This window comes from Halyomorpha halys, unplaced genomic scaffold (genome assembly GCF_000696795.3).
Source record: "Halyomorpha halys isolate HHAL.00 unplaced genomic scaffold, Hhal_1.1 Scaffold284.1, whole genome shotgun sequence".
Taxonomy (NCBI): domain Eukaryota; kingdom Metazoa; phylum Arthropoda; class Insecta; order Hemiptera; family Pentatomidae; genus Halyomorpha; species Halyomorpha halys.
The window spans coordinates 1579883-1591908 of record NW_027105232.1 but is presented as its reverse complement, the minus strand read 5'-3'; the positions used below and the strand labels follow the sequence as shown (position 1 = coordinate 1591908).

Sequence of the window (12026 nt, the reverse complement as noted above, 5' to 3'; positions counted from 1 at the left end):
TATATATATATAATATATGTCCACTATATTCAGAGAAGCAGAGAAAATTGGCATGCAAGTAAAGGAAGATAAAACAAAATATATGATTTTAAGCCAAAAAATCCACACTAAAGACATAGTTTTAAATAAAATTAGTAGACATTGTTTTAGATACTGGGAATAAAAATATGAAGGTTTCATATTATATACAAATACTTCTATGGAAATAAAAATTTTGATATTTGATTCATGAAGGCGGAAACTTAGTACAAGTAAAACCATTAATATTACTTTGATACTTCACAGTTATAAAATTTCTTATATACCAGACAACAGCCAATAAATTAACTACAGTAAATTGCATCCATCGTATGATCCTTAATCCATGGTAAGAAATACTTCACATTAGTGTAGACGCCTGGATAGTTTTGATTTGCACAGTTTACACCCCAAGATATTATACCTTAAAAATATACAATATTATTACTTGATTGTGTTTGTAATAAAGTTCTAAGTTTTTTCTATATTTTTAATTTATCACATTAAAAATAAACAGAGTGGAAATATGTAAAATCTAAGACCTCGATCTATATTCTTGAAATCATACTGGAAACTTAGATCAAATATGGAAAATGTATACCTGACAATAAAAAATGGCAACTCAAATTGGACAAAAGGAAAGTTAAAGTTGCTAAGCAATCCCAATTATTGCCAAATTTGTTTATTTTTATTTGTTCCATTTTCCTTGAAAATAATAATACACTTTTTTACAATTCAAAGATCATCAGAGGGAATGAGGGTTTATTGTATTTCTGTTTCATAGCTCCTGCAATACTATGGTTTCTGAAATGTCTGACACATACACGCACATGTTTATATTTGTGTGTACTTATCAACAAAAGTTTAAAATATGTTCCTTAACATATAATAACAGGAGTGAAAAGAAAAATACCAGGAAACCTGGGATTTTCCCTACTAGCTCTTTTGTGCCTTTTACTATCACTGATGTGCCATGCTCAGTAACCCGAAACTTTTAACTTCAGTCAAGCAATGTAAACACTTAAGAGGCAAAGTAACCCTCTTCTATAGTATCAGTTTATATAAATCCTTTCTAATTTTGACACATTAACACTGCTAAACTAAACCAGCTATCTGTCTGGTAATTTTTTTATATTCAGATGGACAGATATTATTTTCTTTATCTTATTACTTTCTTACTCATAGTATTTGCACAAGATATTACAAAATTTCATAATGTCTAATAATTATTTTATCCAATGCAATAGTAATTTCTATAATTATTTTTAGTACAAACCTGCAAGGATAGTGTGCCTGCTTCTTTTTATTAGAAGAGGCCCCCCACTGTCACCCTTAAAAAAATTTATCATTATTTTTTTTAATAATTTATATCATAGATGGCCAACCTACAAGACAAAAAATGATAAACAGAAAATGCACCTAAAATTTCTACAGAAGTTCTAGTATATTTCAGATGTTTTTATTATTTAAAAGGAAGATGGTCAGGGTGCTGTAAAAAACAAAATGAAATAGTAATTAAAAAATTCAATGTGAGCCAACATTTTGCCCAATGTTGCAGGGCTTTGGCTTTTTCATGTTCACTTCCATTCAGTAACATGTAACGTATTGCAAACGTTGGCTCACATTAAATTTTTTAATTACAATTTGAGTTTTTTTTTTTACCCCAGCCAGACTATCTTCTTTTTATATATTACATATGGTCAATCAATGATCTTATAGTTTTTATTAATTCCTTGCCATGGATGATTATGCTTTATCTACAAGACTGGCTTCTTTCTGTTACCTTTTATAGAATAGTTAAATTTACTGAATTTTTTTTACTGAGCATAAGAGCCGCTTAGCTTTAGCAGTGAAACTGTTTCTGAAGATCACTAAACCTGCTACCTTCCAAACCTTATATCTTCAAAAGTATTTATACTACCATAATTTTTTGTCTACTTTTCTGTACACACCCAATAATCATACAGTTTTTCATAAAAAAACAAATGGGTTTTCAGATGGACAAAGTTTATTGACTTTGCTTTATAATTTTTAAGAAGTATATTTTCTGTATCAATTTCTTTTAAACAACAAGACACGTTTAATTCATTGTTGTTTTGTTTTTATGCCATTATATTTCTCTGTAATCTCGTTGCAGACAAATTAAAAATTGTTCACTTTTGTAGACAGTGGTAGAGTCTGAAATTCATTTAAATATTTTTTCATTATCAGATGATTACTTTACAATTTTAGATAAAATTATTTATAAGAAATAAGTGATAGAAAAATAGTTTTGGAAGAAATATACTGAAAAAAAAATTTCTTTTCAGTAGACACATAGGAAGTATAGTAGTTATTCAGTCTGTTTAATTTAAAACTCCTATATAAATTAAATTAGTTAATAAACCACTTTATAAAAATATTATGCAATGAAAAGGTTAAAGAGAATTTCTTTTCTACTTTGTTATTTCTTCTACTCAGCCAGATTTTTTCTATAACTGTGAATTGTATAGGTTTCCTCTTTCAAATCTTTTAAAATGAATTAGAAATGACTCATGATAATTATAATAAAAGGTTGGCCATCAAAATAGAATTTTATTAAATATTTGTTTCCTCACCTGACAAGCATCATCTGTATAACTTGTTGCACATATTATTTGCCGGTAACTTGTAGTAATAAATTTTGCAGTACCAGAGTTTTGGCAAGTCACTGAGTGTATTAATGTGACAGTACCTTTTCTAACTAAACCAACTCTGTAGTTTCTAATAATTTTCCATTCACTGGCAACAATTGTTCCATCCACGTTTGATAAAACAGTTCCTATGTCAAATTATTACAAGGTTATTTCTTATTTATAAAGTCCACCAAAATGATGTATTTAAATTTTATTTTCATGCTTTATGTGTTTTGCTAGAGATTACATTTTTTAAAAATCAATCTGTTTTCTGAAATAATTTTCAAATTATATAAAAGCATGTGCTTCAGCTTTGAATAAAAATTCATTACTCACCAAGGGAGGCTGCAGAAAATAATAAAAGTTGAAATGAACGTAGAAAAAGGCGGAGGGTCAGTAATACAGTAAGGAGTTGTAAAAAAAAAAAAATTATGTTTGTTTTAATAAACTGACTATTTGGAAATAGGCTAGGGATAGGTTTTGTGGTTTAAAGGAGAAGACTCTAATTGTATTTAAATGCTTTCGGATAGGGGTCTTTTGTCATAGCTAGGGATGGTAGCTAGACTGGAAGTATTGTCAAACTCAAATGATAGGTTTAATTATAAGAATGTTAATTATTAATTATAAATATATGAAATGTTCAAACAATTTGGAAGCAGTAAAGTTACATGAAGAGACAGAATATTTGTGTTGGATTATGTGGTTTTTAAAGAAGTTTTTAGTTTCAACGATGTAATAATAGTTGCAATTAGGAGTACAGTATACAACATGAACATGACAGTACAGTATACAACATGAAAACGGTATTGTAGAGGAATAGGATTTTTAAGATGAGAGTAGATATAAGAAGTTTGTTGTGGGATCTGAAGGCTAGGTGGAGGTTGAGGATAGAGGAACATACGTATTTATGGATGTTATTAGAAAGAAAGGGGATATAAGGCAGTGATATGTACAGGGAGATGGTAAGAGATTATGGGGAATTTGGCGAAGAGAGGATATGATTCTTATAATTGTAAATCAGTTAGTCGATGATTCTGAGAGGGAGCTAATTTTTTAAAAGGATTTATTTTATATGGAGGAAGTTTTTATCATGGAAAGAGTAATCTGAGAGAGAAAAAAATTAACAAATAAGATTTTTAGCTAAATTGAGTTCATGATGGTTAGGATGTTGGGAGTGATAGCTTAAGGGTCTGCCGGAGTAAGTCACTTTTGTATACCAGTTTGTGGATATGGTGTTGTTGTGGCTTCTGATGATGAAGTCAAGAAATGTTGGGAAATTTCTTCCATTGTTCTCTTACTTCTTATATAAATAAATCTGAACGAACTATAAGGCTTACTATAACAATATCTTAGAATTTTAAGGAAATATTTTTATCTATATACTTATATAATATATAGTATACTTTCAAGATAATCTTTCTCTGAATAAGTTTATAAAAGCAATTTTTAAAGAATTACCATAGGTTGGCAGACAAACAGGCCACACCTCTCCAGGAATAAAGTTCAATCGCTGAGCAAGATGCACCAAACCTATGTCATAGATATCATGGTGGGTGCTACTTTGATAGAATGGATGGAGAACTGTATAACTCACACTTAGCTGGTTAGTGTAATTTCCAGGAATAAGTTCCATGTTACCGACAATGACAAAGATTGATTTTGTGTCATTTCTGAGGTAAATATTATACAAAAATTACAAATATTTTTAGTTGTTCTTAAACATGACTAAAGAGTTGTTAAAAAAAAATACTCACATGATGCAATGGCCTGCTGTAAGGATGTAAAGATCATTAATAATTGTACCTCCGCACCTATATTCATAATGATAGAAGATATTGGCAAACCATGGAAAATCATGTTTATCTGCTCTTTCTCCACCAATTAGTCTTTTTTTTCTTGCATTATTAGGTTTAATTCCACATTCTGTAATGTATACATCAAAATTAAATAATTAAGATATTTTTTTTTAATAGATACATAGTTCATACGAATTCCAAACATGGTTTACATAAATTATATATAATGGACTTTTTTTTTATTATACTGTAAATGTAATTGTCCACATTGCTTATTTTTCGCAGATTTATTTTTATTTCAGGTATTCAATTAAAACTGGTTGAGTTATGTGAGTCATCAGTTTGAGGTATATTAAAATTATCGCTTTTTTTGCAATATAATTGAAGTAAATCTTACTGAAGAAATTTATTTTTATTATGTAATCACTACTTAACATGGAATAGTCACATTTCTCAAAGAACTCAACAAATCATCTCAAACCTTGAACAGTTCCTAAGAACCCATGATTCTTTACCTCGAAGTACCTATCACCTTCTAGTACTCCCTCTCATTCTCCCATATCTCGACTATGGATTCCTAGTGTATGGAGGACTATCAATTGAACAAGAAATGAGACTAAAAAGAGTAATGAACTGCTTCATCTTCGGTATTCCCAGATGTTCTCATATCTCTCACTACTATTCTGAGCAAAGTTGGTTCTATCCCAGTCCGAAGACTATATCTTCTTGGCACATTTATATTTCAATCCCTTATAACAAAAAAACCTTACATCATTGACCTCCTCACCCTACATTTATCCATTCACCAGTTGAACAAAAGATACCTACCTACCGATTTATACACCCCTTCCCATAGAACTGCCTCCTTTAAAAATCCTTTGCTGTTTGAGCTTATATATCCATGATTATCTACTGTGAACTTGAAAATAAGCATCAATATAAGCTTGGATGCTACCATGTATCTATTGTTCATTTTTTATTTATATAAATATTGTAGTAGTTTTATTTAATTATGTTCAAAATAAGTTAATGTAGCCAGACAAAAGCTGTTAAAATTGTTCCAAATTGTTATTCTTGGGACAGCAAATGTCCCAGAATAAACATCAATTTTCATTCATTTTATTATTTTAAAAAAAAAACTCTATAAATGTTTTATATAATAACTAACATTTTGTTTTTAAATTTACTTTTGTTCAACATTACTTAGGCAGCCAGAAACATTAGCCTTGATAAATTAGACTAATTAATTATTTTTCCTTAATCATGAAAGATAGTTGACCGTGGATGACTTACATTTCGGCCATTTTACCTACTTATTCAATTACCTATATATACATTGTATTTTCCACTTCTTTCGTCACTTTAATTTTATTAATTCTATTCTTTACAATTATTTACTTTATGGCATTCTGTTTATATTTTATTTTCTATATTCATTGATTGTTATTTTGTTCTGTTCTTAGCCCTGATGAAGGCTAGAAATTCTGGCTGAAACGTTGGCCTGATTAAATAAGTTATTTCAACTTATGTGTGTTCTATTTTGACTGCACTCCCCAACTGTCTAATCCTTGTATATTTTTCCTTGAGATAATCGATTTTTGAATATTGTATTTTTTTATTTGAATTGAGTTGAATTTTAAATATTTACAGCTCAATATTCTTTGTTCAATAGGAATGAATCCAACCAAAGATGTATTGGAACTTTGGTTGATGTAATCCTGAAAACAGGCAGAGATGATTCAGTTTTGTGAGTCCAATTCTTAACCTGCTTATAAAGGAGCATTATTTTGACATGATGATGAAGATGTGGCTGCAACAGGGGTCCATGGTACCCCAATAGTGTTATGATTCATTTTAAATAATAATGTATGATAATAATAATGTAATATGTTGTTATATTAATTGGTAACACTGGAGGTTACCAGAACCTTCCCATGTAAGACAGGGTGGATGGCATAACCATAAATTTCCTTAAAAGCAAAAGTGAAGCCAAAAAGGCCAAACCCACAAAAGGAAGGTTTACCTTGAGGTTAATAGGAATGTCCGCATTGTAATCTAAACTGAAACAGAAGGCAGCCAGTGATTGACTCGTACTCTTCCCTTACTCCTCTGCCACGCCCATGAAAGATACATAAGGCCTGCCTTATTGGCTTCACTTTTTCTCTCAGCTAACCCTCTCCATTATAATCCTTCATAATGAAAATAAACAGAGGAGGGGAGAGAGGGAGGAGGGTTGCCAGTACCCAACTCTCCTCCTAAGCAGAAATGACACTAAGGGGTAAGGATAAGGCCACACCCCTTGAAGGCAATTTTAGGTTGAAGTTAATAGAGATTTTGCATATTAATGCAGTTATCTGTAAAACCATTAATTAAATCGTAAATGAGAAGAGAATAGAAGTTGTAGTAAATGTTATTTCCAATAATTTGGTATATCTATTGAAAATCCATTACGCTGTTCTACAGAGATTCATACTTCATTCTCTGTTCTGTTCAAACTCGTCATAAAAATTAGAATTTATATGCCCAATTTAGAGTTTATTATTTCTAAAATTAAAGATAAAGTTCTTACTTACCACATTGTTGCTGACTGAATACTTCCTGAAAAATAGAAGTAATGCAAAAATTAATGGATGAATGTCAAATAAATTGATTTTATGTTCAAATATGAATACCTGAGTAAAAGAAACTAAGAAGCAGGCAAAGAAACACAAAAAAAGTATTGTGAATATAAAATACATAATAATGATTTTCTAATAGTATTTATATTATTTAATTCTAGTTTAACTAGTTTCCTTTCCAAAACAATTCATCAAAATAACATATTCTCATTATAAATAGATGCTATAATTCTGTATCCTCAATAAACCCCTGCTAAGATGACTTCACACCAATTGATATAAAATAATACAAGATTATTTTTACCACAAATGTATATAAACTAGAGCACAAAAACTTTAAGAGCAAATGATATATTAACTCGTTTTGGTTTTCCCCAAGATTTGATTGCAAAACCACTTTTATCACAATGAAAAGAAAAAAAATTATGATTGCCAAGTTCATATTTAGTCTCAGTAACTACTGGCTATAGAGATTAAGATATAGAGAGAGCTGAATGAGGTAAAGTAATTGATACGCTATAAGCAGATAACAAAAGTGATCACCTTATCATAGTTTCAATGCTATACTTATTTTCTATGACTTCAGTTCTCTTAATGTACACTGTTACTATTTGTTATCATGATTTATAAGGAAAATGAAGGAGGGAATATTTAGTGGCAATATGCATTTCTTGTTAATATTGGCCGAAAACATGGAATGGCTTCCCTAATGCGAGCCCTCACAAAAAATTGAGATGATACAAAAAGTACAGCAGTTTCCTTATTTTGACTTGTATACTTTAAACAAGTAGCAATGTAAATACAAATGTTATTATAAGAGAAAGTATTTTATATCATAAATTAAAAGTAAATAAATATGAACTAGAATGTAACTCCTCAAAGTATATCCCATTATATTCCATCACTACCTGGTATTAACATTAATACCCTTTATAGGAAAAAAAAAACCTTTCATCCTAATTTCACAATTTTTTAAAGTGCTGTCACCTCAAAGAAATTTTCCATTAACCAGATGGACTTCAGACTGAATGAAATGAAGGAAGAAGCTCCTTATATTCTCCACATTTCACCAAAGATAAATACAAACAATGGAAAGAAGGTACTTATGGACAAATTACTTTATTCTTGTTCATAAAACTGCTACATCCTATCCATGTTCTGCATGTGGGCTCCAGTGTAATCTCCAAAACAGCTTTGACTACTACTCACAGTTAAATAGAAGTTTTCAAGATGATTGAGGATGTTATGTTCCTCACTTATCGGAAACAATGACTGTATCCAGGCCATTCATCTGAAGGAAGAAAAATGTTTTTGTGTCCCTCTCAATAGTACAATTTTGTTTTCATGTTGTTTTTGTGCTAGCTGATTTTGTTCTGTTCTACTTCCACTATTTACCTCAACAATCATTCACCTGAGCACCTAAATATACCTTAGAATCGACACAAATCTATTGAAAAATCCATTGCTATTCTTGGTGAGACATCCAAAATCAACTAGGTATGTTGAGGATGAGGGAATGTCAAAGAATATGAGCTGTGTTCCATTAAGCCAGGTGTTGGTTTTGACACCAATGGAGAAACTACTTCACCCTTACCCCATTCAGAAACCTGGATCTATTGCATCTAAAAACCATTAAACAATTTAATAAATTTTAAGAAGTACCTGGCAACCTTTTTGATTCAAAATGGATTCCTGTACGCAGTACTCGTGAAAATAGTATCTCTTAATCTATTAGTGCAAGGCTTAATTCTATAGTCTTGTCTCTTTGACCAGTTCAAAGAGCGTTACGATTTCATAATTTCATTCAAATATGATTTTATTTAAAACAGCTTTAACCATTGAAGTGTATGATTCAAAACGACTTCGTATCATAATAGTATTACGTACTCTTTCATAACTCGAAGCACAGATTTCTTTGAATTTTTTCGTTCCCTAACAATTACATCATTGACAATTATATTGTTTGTCAGATTAGATGTCCTAAAAGAATTTTAATGTTCGTTTAAAGAAAATAATCAATAATTTTAATTACATAAAAAGTAATTACGTAATTGAGTATGATGGGTCCGAGTCTAATAGCGAGATTTTCGAGCTTAAACGTTACATGTGTCTCTGCTTGGTGCCCCCCTTTATTAGGTAGTAAATCTCTGTCATTCCTATAATTTAACATTATATCAAAACAAAAAAAAAATGTTATTTCTCTCGTTTCGATTATAATTTACAAATGCTATTTTTGTTATTATAATTATTTTTTTCGAAATCGTTTCTAAAATAAGTACTTAATTCTGACATTTTAATTTTGTAACAATTACGACACTGTTGAATGGAGCCAAAAAAAAAAATTAGGAATAGCCGGCTATTATTTTCAGTGATCCTTTAAATGATAATTTGAAGTATATAACACTGTTGATATGTACATTAGTGTGTTTAGTGTATATTTGTATGTAACAAACTTTTCCATAGGGCGAATTAAAAAAATGAATGGAACATTTAATGATTTATCTAGAAAATTAAATCAAAATAAGTGATATTCTTTTCTTTTTGTTTTTTTAAATATTAACAACGTTGAACATCTTTATTGTCAGAACACCAGGTTGAAATGTAAGCCGATTTGACATAAATATATGAACAGGCTCATAGCCAGGATTTTACCTCAGGAGAAGGCTGATAGTTTCAGAATCCTAATAATTTTTCTTTATTCTGATTTTGAGGAGTCACTTGAGGAGTAACTTGATTATTATTATTTAAAAGAAGTTAACCAGTTTTCATTATAAGTGATTCATTTCATGTATAAATATAGATTTCCTGAAGTAAGTTTAAAAAAAAAAAATCATTTTGGCGGGGGATCTGAAGCAAACCTGGCTATGTACCTGATTTTCAATAAATTTTGTCATGAGTATATTTATTTTTATTTACTAATCATTTTTCTCTTTTAGGGAAACAAGACCTGTTGTCAGGAGTGAGTCAAAATTTTATTTTATTGTTATAACATCCTCCCATTATTTAAAATCTGATTATTTATCGCTTAGTCTAAGTATACACTCTTATGTTAGTTAAATTGGAAATATTTCAACTGATATATTTTAGTGCTCTTATGATATGAATATTATTCTATGAATGATTGATAAGATATGAATGATTTTCAAAAAATTATTTAAGGTAATATCTTATTTAGCAGTGCAAGGATTTGTTCAAATGTTTTAGGATTCTCATTTATCAGAAGTTATGGAGCAGAAAGATATGAATATTGGTGTTTCTTTTCAATAATAATTTCCTATTTTTAAACCAAAAATAACCACTGGGCTGTTAAAAAATTCTCCCCGATCATTTTGTTTTGCTTATTGATATGTTTTGGAAATATCAAAATGAAATTCTGTTGCATAATTTTTGCATTTAAATGTAGTTGTATACATTTAAGGTGCTCTCAAGTCGTTTAAATCATCATTTTTTTTTTTATTTAATTTTTTCAGTAAGTGTCATGTTTATCCCTTTCACTCCCAGTGGGACAATACGTGGCAGTGGACACTTCCAACTGTCTGTAGGGTAAAGGAACTGCGGGAAATGAGATTGATTCCTATTCCATTGTGACAAAAACTCACTTTCCAACCCCCTCAAAAAAATCAAAAACTGGTATTTTTGATCTTAAGACCCCCATTAGGAGATTTCATGGCTAATTTTTTTGTTTTCTCAATATTTTTGTTAATCGATAATGAAAGGGTTATAGAACTTAAGAGATTGGTCAACAGTGTTTCACATTCTGAATATCCTTATTAAAACTTACAAAAAGTTCCTCACAAGGCACTGAAAGAAGCTGGTTGTATCAACCAAATGGAATTATTAATATCTTTGATACTTAGTACTTAATCTTTGATATTTAGTATACAAATAATTTTCGTTAGTTAATTTAAATATACACATAAGCTTATGAAATTCTTAGTCCTTCTACAGTACCGTTAGTCCAGGAAGACTAACTTACTTTATGGGCTTCACTCTTCATCCTTTCCGTTGTTGGCTTCCATCTCTTTCTAGGCTCCAGCAGGTTAAAGTGTGTTGGTCTCATTGTCACCTTCCACTCATACAGGAAGTCTTTGTACTGGGAGTTGCTTTTCCTCAGTAACTATTTTAATTTAAATTCCCTTACTTCTATTCTCACAGAAATACCCGGTATTGATGCTTACCTCATGATGCTGACTACTATGTAAATGATCATGTGGGGTATCACCTATTGCACTTGTTTATAAACCTTTTATCACGGGTAATATTGGTGGAGTCACTCTAGTTGTGTGTTTCAGAAGAATGCTATTGTTTTATATTACAATGATAGTTAGTTAGTTGAGATTTACCAATTGTAACATTTGGTATCAACATTATAAAGATTTGACTAAATAATCGAGAGAAAAAAACTTAAAGAATGTTAACTTATCTTAATATATCTGAGTTTGAGGTGTGGTCACATTACGATCTGGGTCCTGTTTCATAATGATAGTATTGGTTCATAATAAAAGTATAGAAATAACGTGGTAATAACACTAATACTTATATTTATCATAATAGGGAGGACTATTAGTGATATTACAGAAGTTAAAAAGTACTTAAGTACAAGTTACTATTGTACAAGTCAGTGTAATTTTATTAAGTTAAACCGACAAAACTAATAGTATTAGTATATACTTTATTATTAAACAGGATAATATTATAAATAATATAATATAATATTTATTTATAATCTTAATATTTTCTTGAGACTGGTAATTCTTTAATAAATAACTCAAATACTATCCAATTATAGTCTCAAAACTTTATTTCTTTTATTCTTCCAACGTTTCGGCCAATCAGGCCATGTTCAGGGACATCTACTCATTTCCACTTTGCAAACATATAATTATAAAACTCTTATAATTTAAAAATTAGTTAATTATCCATTAAAAAAAACAGTCAAA

General features: G+C 29.8%; 1 protein-coding gene across 1 annotated transcript; it reads right to left on the bottom strand.

Annotated features, from left to right (window-relative positions):
• Nucleotides 1-203: 203 nt before the first annotated feature.
• On the bottom strand, nucleotides 204-7468 carry LOC106680722 (trypsin-1). The gene is made up of 7 exons (XM_067049935.1): nucleotides 7141-7468; nucleotides 7042-7066; nucleotides 4427-4595; nucleotides 4131-4342; nucleotides 2616-2818; nucleotides 1295-1349; nucleotides 204-442 (listed from the first exon to the last, which is right to left on the bottom strand). Exons 1-7 carry the CDS (start codon nucleotides 7204-7206, stop codon nucleotides 324-326), a joined length of 849 nt encoding a protein of 282 aa, XP_066906036.1. The 5' UTR covers nucleotides 7207-7468; the 3' UTR covers nucleotides 204-323.
• Nucleotides 7469-12026: the final 4558 nt, after the last annotated feature.